Source organism: Nicotiana attenuata, chromosome 8 (assembly GCF_001879085.1).
Source record: "Nicotiana attenuata strain UT chromosome 8, NIATTr2, whole genome shotgun sequence".
Classification (NCBI taxonomy): domain Eukaryota; kingdom Viridiplantae; phylum Streptophyta; class Magnoliopsida; order Solanales; family Solanaceae; genus Nicotiana; species Nicotiana attenuata.
In genome coordinates this window covers 31,697,206-31,709,365 of record NC_031996.1, presented here as the reverse complement: position 1 = coordinate 31,709,365, position 12,160 = coordinate 31,697,206, and the positions used below count along the sequence as shown (strand labels likewise).

The window sequence follows — 12,160 nt, the reverse complement described above, 5'->3', positions numbered from 1 at the left end:
GACCCACTGGGTCTACACCATTGCCTGAAGTGGATGAGGTGTATTCCCATTATGCCAAGCGTGGAAAAGGCTGTGGCCCTATTCGTGGTCGTGGTCGTAGTCATGGTCGTGGCCGTGGCCGTGGACAAGGAATAAATTTTCCTGGTGTTAATCACCCCCCCAAAGAAAAATAACCACCAAAAGTGGAAAGGGAAAGAAGAGAAGCCAAAGGCAAATGGTTCAGAAATCGAATGTTATCGTTGCGGTGGAAAAGGGCATTGGCAAATATTTGTCGTGTACCAAGACTTTTGGTTGAGCTTTATCAAGCATCTCTAAAGAATAAAGGCCCTGAAGCCAATTTTGTCTCTGACAATAATTTTGACATCACCCACTTGAATGTGGCAGACTACTTTGAGCGCCCTGATGGAAAAATAGACCACTTGATCGGTGATGGATCTGTGGTTAAAGATGATTGAGTAGTTTAATTTCTATTGTTGCCTATTCGTAGTAGCTAGTGAATAAACATCATGTAATCACAGTTCTTTACATGAGTAGTAGTCATTAGTATCAATTAGTACTATTTATTTTATGGGATAATGTTAGTTCATTTTGATTAAATATAGTTATAGTATTCGTTTTAAACAATGTTTCAGTTTGCTTAGTTTTTCGAGGATTAACATATTCTTTACTAAATTAAGGTTGTGATTTGAAAAGAATATCTAGTTACTTGAGTTGAAAACAAAAAGATTTACTTTGAAAGATTTCACGTAATTAGAGAATGAAGCCAAATTAATGCGAGTATATTTGCAAGTGAATTACGTTATCACGTTATTAGTGTCCAATTGCCCATTATATGATTTGAATGGAACGTCAATTCATTTCTTTATTACTACACCAAGTTAATCATTGATTGCCTTGCTCTTTTACAGTTCATTTGAATTTGAGCTAACTTTGAAAGTGAAAATACTACTTCTCTACTACTAGCATGATGGAAACTTTTAAGAAAGTGATAAGTGTAACTAAAGTACGATTGTATTTTTAGCTACATAATGGTTTGAATCATAATGAGAGTTTGCTCGAAATGGCATTAAAGTCATTATTGAATCAATAATTTATCTTTGTTTCTTTCCCTTTATATCTGAAAATACTAATATTTATTCGCGTATTTTTTTTGTATGTCAAATCATGGGAAGCAAATATGAATACCTCACAAAGCAAACTTGGGTCAAAGTTTAATTGTAATAATATTTGTTTAATTGATCCATGTACGACACATACAATATTCAAAGAGAAGAAATATTTTTCTCATTTAAGTATGTGTAAGGCAAATGTTACTACAGTTTCTGGTAGTAGTAATTTAATTGAAGGCTCTGGAAGAGCTGCTATAACTCTACCCAAGGAACAATACTTATCATAGATAATGAAATCTTCTCCTCCAAGTCCAGAAGGAACTTGTTGAGTTTTAAAGATATCCGCCGAAATGGATATCATATTGAGACAATAGATGAGAATAATCTTGAATATCTCATCATTACCAAGAATGTCTCTGGCCAAAAGAGGGTTATTGAGAAGTTTTCATCTTTATCTTGTGGCCTGTATTGGGCAAGAATTAGTGCAATTGAGGCACATTCTATTGTAAAATGTAAACCATAAGGTTACTGATTCCAATACTTTTGTACTTTGGCACGATTGATTGGGATATCCTGGATCAATTATGATGAGACGAATTATAAAAAACTCAAATGGGCATCCATTAAAGAATTTAAGATTCTTTTAAATAATGAATTTTCTTGCACTTCTTGTTATCAATGCAAGTTAATTATTAGACCATCACCAACAAAGGTTGGGATTAAGTCCCCTGCGTTCTTGGAACGTATACAAGGGGATATTTGTGGACCTATTCACCCACCTAGTGGGTCGTTTAGATATTTTATGATCTTAGTAGATGCATTTTCAAGATAGTCTCATGTGTGCCTATTGTCATCTCGCAACCTGGCGTTTGCAAAATTAATGGCACAAATAATCTAATTACGAGCACAATTTCCCGATAATCCAATTAAGTCTATAGACTTGATAATGCTGCTGAGTTTTCATCCCAAGCAATTAATGATTATTGCTTATCAATTGGGATAAAAGTGGAACATCCTGTAGCTTATGTTCACACTCAAATGGCCTTGCAGAGTCTTTAATTAAACGCCTGCAATTGATAGCAAGACCGTTACTCATGAAAACGAGGTTGCCCACTTCTGTTTGGGGTCACGCCATTTTGCATGCAACAATGTTAGTTCGTCTCAGACCGACAAATTATCATAAATATTCCCCATTGCAATTAGTTTTGGGTCATGAAGCTAATATATCCCATTTAAGAATTTTTGGATATGCAATATATGTGCCTATAGCACCGCCATATCGCACCAAAATGGGTCCCGAAAGAAGGTTAGGAATATATGTTGGGTTTGAGCCGCCCTCCATTATTCGCTACCTCGAAACATTAACGGGGGATTTGTTCACTGCATAATTTGCAGACTGTCGATCCGATGAGTCACTTTTTCCAAAATTAGGGGGAGAAAATGGTGAAACCAAACGGAAAATTTTGTGGAAAAATCCATCATTATCTCATCTTGATCCACGCCTCTATTTGTGAAAAAGAGGTGCAAAAGATTATCCAGTTGCAGAGAATAGCAAATCAAATGCCAGACGCATTTACGAATCTGAAAAGGATAACAAAATCACATATCCCTGCAAAGAATGTTCCAATCCGTATTGATGTCCCTATTGGATAATCTTCTAGTGTCATAGCTAATGAGTCAAAAGCACGCCTAAAACGTACAGACCATTGGGTTCTAAGGATAAAAATCCTAGAAAAAGGAAAACAAATGATCAAGATGACACTACGAAAGAGTCTCATGAAAAAATCCACGATTTAACCAATCCTGATATTCATGAGGAAATCAGTGAGCCCGAGACTCAAGAAAATAAGGAACTACCGATACTCCAATCGATATTGAGACAAATTTGAATCGAGTGGATATAGTGGTGGATTATGTCTTTGCATATAATGTTGCATCTAGCATTATGCATGATAGTGAGGATCTTGAACCTCAATCTGTTGGAGAATGTCGACAAAGACGTGATTGTCCAAAATGGCAAGAAGCAATCCAATTAGAGTTGAATTCACTTGCAAAACTTAAAGTTTTTGGGCCTATAGTCCAATCACCTAATGGTGTTAAGCCTGTTGGCTATAAATGGGTCTTTGCATGCAAGAGGAATGAGAAAAATGAGGTACAAAAATATAAGGCACGCCTTGTTGCACAAAGATTTTCACAAAGGCTTGGTGTCGATTATGAAGAGACATATTCACCCGTTATGGATGCTATAACATTCCGTTATCTCATTAGTTTTGTTGTCCATGAAAAGCTTGACATGCATTTAATGGATGTGGTTACTGCCTACCTTTATGGCTCACTTGATAATGAGATATACATGAAAATTCCCGAGGGATTTAAAATGCCTAACGCACATAATTCAAAGTCCCGGAAAATATTTTCAATCAAATTGCAAAGATCTTTGTATGGTCTAAAGCAATCGGGACGTATGTGGTATAATCGTCTTAGTGAGTATTTATTAAAGGAATGTTATATAAATGATGACATTTGTCCATGTATTTTTATAAAGAAAATAACATCGGAATTTGTTGTACTTGTCGTATATGTTGATGACATAAACCTTATTGGAACTCCTATAGAACTCCAAAAGGCAATTGATTATTTAAAGAAAGAACTCGAGATGAAAGATCTCGGAAAGACAAAATTATGTCTTAGTTTTGCAAATTGAACATATGGCAAACAGGATTTTTGTTCATCAATCTACCTACATAGAAAAGGTATTGAAACGGTTTTACATGGATGGAGCACATCCATTAAGTACTTTGATGGTTGTTCGATCACTTGATGTGAATAAGGATTCATTCCGACCTCAGGAAAAGAATGAAGAGCTACTTGGTCCTGAAGTACCATATCTTAGTACAATTGGTGCACTAATGTATCTTGCTATTACAACAAGGCCCGGCATAACTTTTCAGTCAATGTCTTAGCAAGATATAGCTCTGCTCCTACAAGGAGACATTGGAATGGAATCAAACACATATTGCAGTATCTAAAAGGAACAACCGATATGGACTAATTTTATGGCAATAATTGCAGTCCCGATCTTGTTGGTTATGCTGATGCTGGGTATTTATCCGATCCACACAAGGCTCGATCTCAAACAAGTTATGTGTTTGCCTGGGAGGCACTGCCATAGCTTGGCGATCGACTAAGCAATCAATCGTGGCTACTTCATCTAATCATGCCGAGATAATTGCTATTCATGAAGCAAGTCGAGAATGTGTGTGGTTGAGGTCTATAATACATCTTATTCGAGAAAATGTGGTTTAAAATATGACAAACTACCCACGATTTTGTACGAAGATAATGCAGCATGCATAGTCCAATTGAAGGGAGGATTCATAAAAGGAGAGGGGACAAAACACATTTTACCAAAGTTATTTTTTACTCATGATCTTCAAAAGAATGGTGATATCAATGTGCAATAAATTTGTTCAAGTGATAATATGGCTGACTTGTTCACCAAGTCTCTACCGTCGTCAACCTTCAAGAAGCTAGTGCACAAGATTGGGATGCGAATGCTCAAGGATGTGAAATGATGCTCTCATCAGGGGGAGTTTAATACGTGTTGTACTCTTTTTCCCTTACAAGTTGTTGTCCCACGGGGTTTTCCTTGGAAGGTTTTTAATGAGGCAAACAAAAGACGTATTATTAAACATGTGTACTCTTTTTCCTTTTCTAGAATTTTTTTCCCCATTGGGTTTTATTTTAGTTAAGATTTGAACGAGGCACATTACTTATTGAGTAGACATTCAAGGGGGAGTGTTATGAATAGAATTGTAATTAGAGTGAATGTCTATCTTTTAGAAAGTTTTACTTTGTGGCTAAGTCATTTTTCTCCTATAAATAGAGGGGCCTTACCCCATTGTAAATCATCCCAAAATTCAATAAGAATTACTCTCTCTTTCTCTGCAATATTGTTCTTCTTCTTTTATTGTTTTATTACACTATCTAATTTATCAAAATTTCTTAAGAGAAAATTCAAATTCGCGGACTAGTAGCTATTTTGTTTGACGTAGACTAGACAGCTGTTCAAAATTCTTTTTTGTGCTATTAGAGGCGGAGTTAGGTTTATGTGTTCGGGAATCTAATTTATTTAAGTTATTGGGTTCTAAATTAATAAATTGTATATATTCAATAAATTTTTAAGATAATACATGATTTGGATAAAAACTACTGGGTTCGGCCGAACCCGTACGTCGTGCTTTAGCTCTGCCCCTGTGCGCTATCAAATTTCGAGGCTAGTGATGTTAATAATCCTTAGCGTCATTTTCGTAAGTTGAAAGGCCCGTTTAAGTTCCAAAACTTCAGGGAAAATAAGATTGCACGTTCATTCTCAAAATAATAGTCGATAAATATATATTATATATACAGAGATATTGGTTATTCATAAAAAATATATAAATTTTATACACTTTTGCAGTTACCGGATGTAAATAGTTTTGGTGTTACTAACTTATAATATCATTTTAAGTTTGGACAATATGCAAAATTAGCAGGCCGGTCGAAACACTACTAGAAATCCGGTAAATACCGACCAAAAAAACCGACCAACTTTGATCGGTTATGGCCAATTACCGACCAAAATGCGACCAAATACGCTTGGACGGTATTTTTATGGTCGTTTTAATATACCGATCAAAGTTGGTCGGAAATTATCGACCAACGTTGGTCGGTAAATTAAATTCAAAAAAAATATTGCAAAAAAAAATCGGCCAAAGTTGGTCGGTTTTTTCCGACCAAAGTTGGTCGGTATTTTAATTATGTAATCAAAAGATTCACCTCTGGGAATCGAATCGGGGTGTGTATTGTGGCAGGATACTATTCTACCACTAGACTATTGGTGCATTTTGTTTTAAGAATGTCTTTTTTTTTTATTTATACTCTTTAATTGTCTTTTTGCACGAAAATAACCGACCAAAGTTGGTCGGTTTTATTAAAAAATAAAATTACCGACTAAAGTTGATCGATTTTTTAAAATGACCGTCCGAATTTACCAACCAAAGTTGGTCGGTTTTTTTAATATTAATTTTTATTTATTTTAATTGCAAAAACCGATCAAAGTTGGTCGGTTTCTTGAAAAATAAATTTCGCGGGACTCAAAAATAGTTTTCCGCATTTTTGCGGCAAAGAAAACCGACCAAAGTTGGTCGGTTTCGTGAAAAAAAATTAAAAATTAAAATATTTTGAAAAACTGACCAACTTTGGTCGGTTTTTTGCCGGTTTTTTTACCGACCAAAGTTGGTCGATTTTTCTTGGTCTGTTTTTGCCGAATTTCTAGTAGTGAAGACGTAAAGACGTTCGTTCAGAAATGCGACAAATGCCAGCGCTATGCACAGTTGGTACACCAACCGACGGAACTCTTGCATTCGGTAAGGTCTCCATGGCCATTCATGAAATGAGGATGGATAAAGTTGCTCGCTGCCACCGGGTCCCGGAAAGGTAAGATTCCTTTTAAGTTTAACCGATTACTTTACTAAATGAGTTGAAGCAGGTCCTTACCAAAATATCGGTGAGCGCAAAGTGGTCGATTTCCTATAGGAACACATAATCTTCCGATTTGGAATACTGAAAGAGATTGCCTGCGATAACGCACCATGGTTCATAGGCTCCACAGTCACAAAATTTCTAGAAGATTTGAAAATCAAGAGGATTACATCTTCACCATACCATCCGAGCGCTAATGGACAGGAGTCAACTAATAAGGTGATTATCCAGAACCTCAAAAAGAGGTTAGAAGTTGCTAAAGGCAAATGGCCTGAAGAGTTACCGGGTGTGCTATGGGCATGTCGGGCGACGGTAAAATTGAGTATGGGAGAGACACCTTTTTCTCTCGTATATGGCGCAGAAGCTCTAATCCCCGTGGATGTAGGTATAACTATAAATAGTAGGCTCAACAGCCTTTGTAAGACACGAAATTCTTGGCAAAACTTATGTTGTATTACATTTTCGCTCTCAATTAAAACAACTTTATTTGCTTTTTATATTGTTCTTATTTCTTTCCTCAGAAGCGTTGTCACGGAGCCAGGCTTGCCATTTTCTTCAATATTAATCGCTAAGTCTTACTTTTAATCTTGTTTATTTACCATTTTTGGATCAAGTCAGTTCGTTTATCTATAAACCACGTAACAAATTCAAGCGTAGCGTTTTACAGGTATACAGTACTGCTTATGAAATAAACGGGGTTAAAAAATCAAAAGTGACAACGAAGTGTCTTATTTTTGTCATTCACTCGATATATATTGAAATCTTTCGTACTGTGTAAAAGGAAAATCGCCGACCCCACACGTTTTGTGCACGTGTAGTAGCTTTTCGTTGGAATTTTTTTTTTTTTTTGACAAAAGTTAATTATGGACTAAATCTGTTGATTTTGTAATACATTAAGAGGTCGTTTGGTAGCCGGTTAGAAGAAAGGTTATTCATGTATAAGGGGTAACATAACTTATACCATGTTTGGTAGACAATAGTTATTTTGTATAAAATTCTGCATAACTAATACCATGTTTGGTTGACATTTTTCAATTATGCATAAATAATACATGTATAATTTATGAGTCAATCTGTGTATTATTTTATGCGGGGTAGAAGATGGAATAACTAATACATGTATTAGTAATACATGGATAAAATACTGAAATGACAAATTTACCCCTATCACTTTACACATAAGGCTTCCTTATTTCTCTGCCAACCCGTCAACAGGTTTCCTAACTAAATACCAAAACTAAGAAGTGAAAATCAAATATGTCTAAACTTCACATAGTTCAGTAGTATATATGACGAAGAAGTGAAAGTAACACCCAGAGTTCCTAACTAAATTGTTTCCTACACAAATGGAAAGAGAGAAAAAACAATGCAAAAGAAGGCCAGGGGTATAGTTGTAAACAAGCATTTTACTTTAAATTTATATAATGTATATCAATTTCTAATACAACAAACCAAACATTCAAAAAAATAATCTCTGCATAACTAATACCTGCATAACTAATCCCTGCATTACTTATCCCTGCATAACTAATCCCTGCATAACTAATACATGTATAACTAATACCTGCATAACTCTAACCGGAAACCAAACGACCCCTAAGGATGTTTTTAGCTAACCATGTGATAGGTTAAGGATGTACAAAGACGCTTCGCTGTCCTCCGACTTTGATTAATCCCACGCAACCTATCACAGCTCCCTCTTACTTTTCAATGCTTTATCTATACCATCTTCATCAGATTTAGTTTCTTTGACTCAGCAAGAAATAAATAAAATTCGCTGAAAAAAATAAATAAAATAAGGTTGTTTCTTTAAATCAGTGACCTAGTCCTCGTTGTCTCCACTTTGACTTTACTCTATAAAGGGCGGCCCAATGTACTAAGCCCTTGCTATGCGCGGGGTGTGGGGGGATGGGCCGTACTACAGGGGTCTATTGTACGCAGTCTTGCCTTGCGCTTCTGCAACAGTTATTTCCACGACTCGAATCCGTAACCTCCTAAGGAAGTCACATATCAACAACTTTGGCCCCGTTTGGCCATGAGTTTTGCCAAAATAAATTTGGGATTTATTTTCAAAACTCATGTTTGGCCATAAATTTTGCCAATATTTTGGCCAAATCCCAAATCCCAAATTTCAAATCCCAAAATCAGCTATTGAGCTGATTTTGGGCCAAAATCCCAAAACTTGGGAATTATATACATGTTTTCCCAAAATAAAGTTGGAAAATATGTTTTGAAAATGTATATCCAAACGCATTTTCATCTTCAAACCAAACTTCACCCAAATCAGATTTTTCAAAACAAATTTGTGATCTATGGCCAAACACTAGCTTTATCAGTTACACCAAGACTCCCCTTCTTTTGACTTTTCCCTATAAAATGAACAAATGTCCTCCTCTTCAATGTACCCCATTATCTTTCTGCCTAAGAAAGACCAATTCTCCTTTCACAAAAACTCTCTCTAGCTATTCAACCCCCAATTTAGCGTTAGGAGATGAGTTACTACAATCAACAACCTCCTGTTGGTGTCCCTCCACCACAAGGCTACCCTCCACAAGGGTATCCTCCACAGGGACCGGGGTACCCGCCCCAGTATGCCCCTCAGTACGCGCCACCTCAACAACAACAACAACAATCATCTGGTGGCGCGGGACTCATGGGAGGATGTTTGGCTGCTGTGTGTTGTTGCTGTCTCTTAGATGCATGCTTTTGATGATCGATAACGATGGCTGTGCAAGTTGGTTGAACCATTATATTATGGCTGTGTGATGGGGTTTCATTTCATTTTTTATGGATTAATTGTCTTAGAATATTCTTGACTTTCTTTTTGTGCTTGTCCTTTTGGTGTCTTGTTCTTGACTAATGATATTTGAAGTTCAACATCAATGCACCTTGATGTGCGTTGTGTTAGATTCTATTGTTTGTGTTTTGGACCTCAATATGTGAATGCACTTTACTTTAATTTGGTTAAGAATTTATTGCTTCAAATTTGGCTGTATATACAGATTCTCTTATCAACAGTCAAGTTAATAATTACTTCAGGCTACAAACTAGTCAAAGTCAAGGTCGGTCCGAGGGATAAGGGATAATTAATCCGAAATTAAATTTGAAATGAGTTTATCCCATATTTATTTGGGATAAAATTGCGGTATAACTAATCCCGGATTAGTTACCCCGGGATTATAGTGTTATTTTTATCTTTATAAGGATGAAATAACAATGCCGTAATAACTAATCCCGAAATAATTCATCCGGAAATAACTTATTTCCCAACCAGAAGTAGCTATAAAGTTGAGTGGAAGAAGAGATGGAGAAAGAAGTAAGTGCTAATGGACTTCCATCTTTTGCTTACGAAGCAGGAGGTTGTATTTGTAGATAGAAAGGTAAAAAGTTTCAAGTCTGGACTCGAAAAAAGGCCAAACGTACAACTTTAAGAGATTTGTTCTTCACTTCTTCCTTCTGAAAAAGGAAAATAATTTGGAAAAAAACAAAAAAACAGATCGTGGATGAAGTGTGCACCCACCAACTCAACATGGAACCAATTATTTCAGTGTGAGGTTACCTTTATTTTCAACGGAAAAGGTCCAAATTTGCCTCTAAATTTTGTGAAAACAATTAATTATGTCATCTGTTAATAGTTGAATTTAAACATGTCTTCAATGTCATCAGAATAAATCACATATACCCTTATTTCCACTATTTTCACGAGGTTCAGGGGCATTAATGTCTTTTAAAATAGCGCCTCACTTTGCTTAGTGATGAATAGTTCAACTTAAGGCTTGACAAGATTATGGGATGCCTTGTTGTTGTTGTTGTCATATGTTTGTGAATTTTACACATGATAACATACTTATCAATATTAATGATTTATAACACGTGACCAGGAGGTCACGGGTTTGAGCCGCGAAAACTGCCTCTTGTAAAAGTACAGGGTAAGGCTGCGTACGACAGACCTTTGTGGTCTAGTCCTTCCCCGGACCCCGTGCATAACGAGAGCTTAGTGCATCGGGCTGCCCTTTTTTAACATACTTATCAGTTATCAATATGTAAACTAGTATTCTCTCAGTTTTATTTCATCTTACACACTTTCCTTTCATTTATGCAAAAGAGAATGACAATTTATATTGAGAAATAATATAATTTTAAACTTTTTATTTTATTCTTAATAAAATAATTTATAACCACATAAATATTTATGATCTAATTTTCTTTAAACTGCAGGTTTCAAAAACGTTCTTTACTTTCTTAAACACATGTCCTATTAAAAGCTTTCACATCTACAACTCACTTTGAAAACAAGATGCGCTCATGTGTGAGGAGGGGGAAATGAAAGTAAGAACCATGCGCATGGATGAAAGAGTGCGCTTTGAGGGAAGAGGGGAAGAAAGATAATAGAAAGGCTAAGTGAAGAGACTTCTTTAACATTCTTCTTACCTCTTCTTGCTTATCACCTTCTTTTCCTTTCCTCGCATCCTAATAAAATAAAGATCAAGACGAGTTTCTCTGGGTCCAGATATCTCCCTTCGAGATCACCAGCATCGGTCTAAATAGCTTAAGTTTTTGAAGAAAAAGGTAGAGACGGAAGTGTGGTTGAAGCAAGACCATAAGAAGTACCTTTAGCATTTCAAGTATCTGGTTCAGAGCCAGGACATCTTTGGCATATCCATCAGCAACGCCTTTGGCATGATAGGCATGCCGCATATCTTGATCCATCGCTAGCAGAGCCACCGAGGGAATCGAGTGAATGACTTTAACGATCATTTTTGACATAGCACTTTATTATCCTGACGACTCAAAGCAAGATCGAAACCCATCTCTCTTTTTAAAATTGATTAATTAACAACTCACCAAGCAAGGGCACGTTGTACGGTAGTAGCCAGTTCAAGGAAGTGAAACTTTGAACTATTGGCATATCAAATAGTATATGGCAATTCTTGCTTATTACTCTCATCGTTCACTTTTTACTTATCCACTATACCAAACATATATATTCACTTTTACTTGTTCATTTAAGCAAATTAAGAGAAAATTATTTTTTTCCTATTTCACCCTTATCATTAATATTCATTTCCCAAGATTTTTTAAAATTCTCTAATTATTATGGTTATTATAGTAAAAAAAAAAGTGGAGTACTTTTTATTTATTAATTTCGTAAAAGGAGTGCAAAATCTATTGTGAACAAGTAAAAGTGAACAAAGAGTATAACATACTGTCAAATTAAATGTTTGACAAAGCAGATCGATGAACTTCAAATGGATATTCCCTTGGCAATTGTCTGATTCCTCCTTCCTATTTCCCATAAAATTTGTCACGACCCAAACCTATGGGCCGCAACGAGCACCCGGAATCTTACTTAACCAAGTACCAACACAACATATATTTCTTATTGTACTTTCAATGACAAATGGGCCAAACGGGCCGTCATGGGCTGACCAGAATATCATAGGGGAATACTCAATATAGGACGACCCAACCTGATATAAAAACTTATACATGTGATATACGGGCCTATAAGGCCAACATGATCATTT

General features: G+C 36.0%; 1 protein-coding gene across 1 annotated transcript in view; it reads right to left on the bottom strand.

The window, feature by feature from the left end:
- The window catches only part of LOC109231623 (ferric reduction oxidase 7, chloroplastic-like), a 15,664-nt gene extending 4,274 nt beyond the window's left edge, over window positions 1-11,390 (bottom strand). Inside the window, exon 1 of the mRNA XM_019397270.1 lies at window positions 11,244-11,390. Coding sequence (XP_019252815.1) covers window positions 11,244-11,390 — 147 coding nt within the window. The remainder of the gene's footprint in view (window positions 1-11,243) is intronic.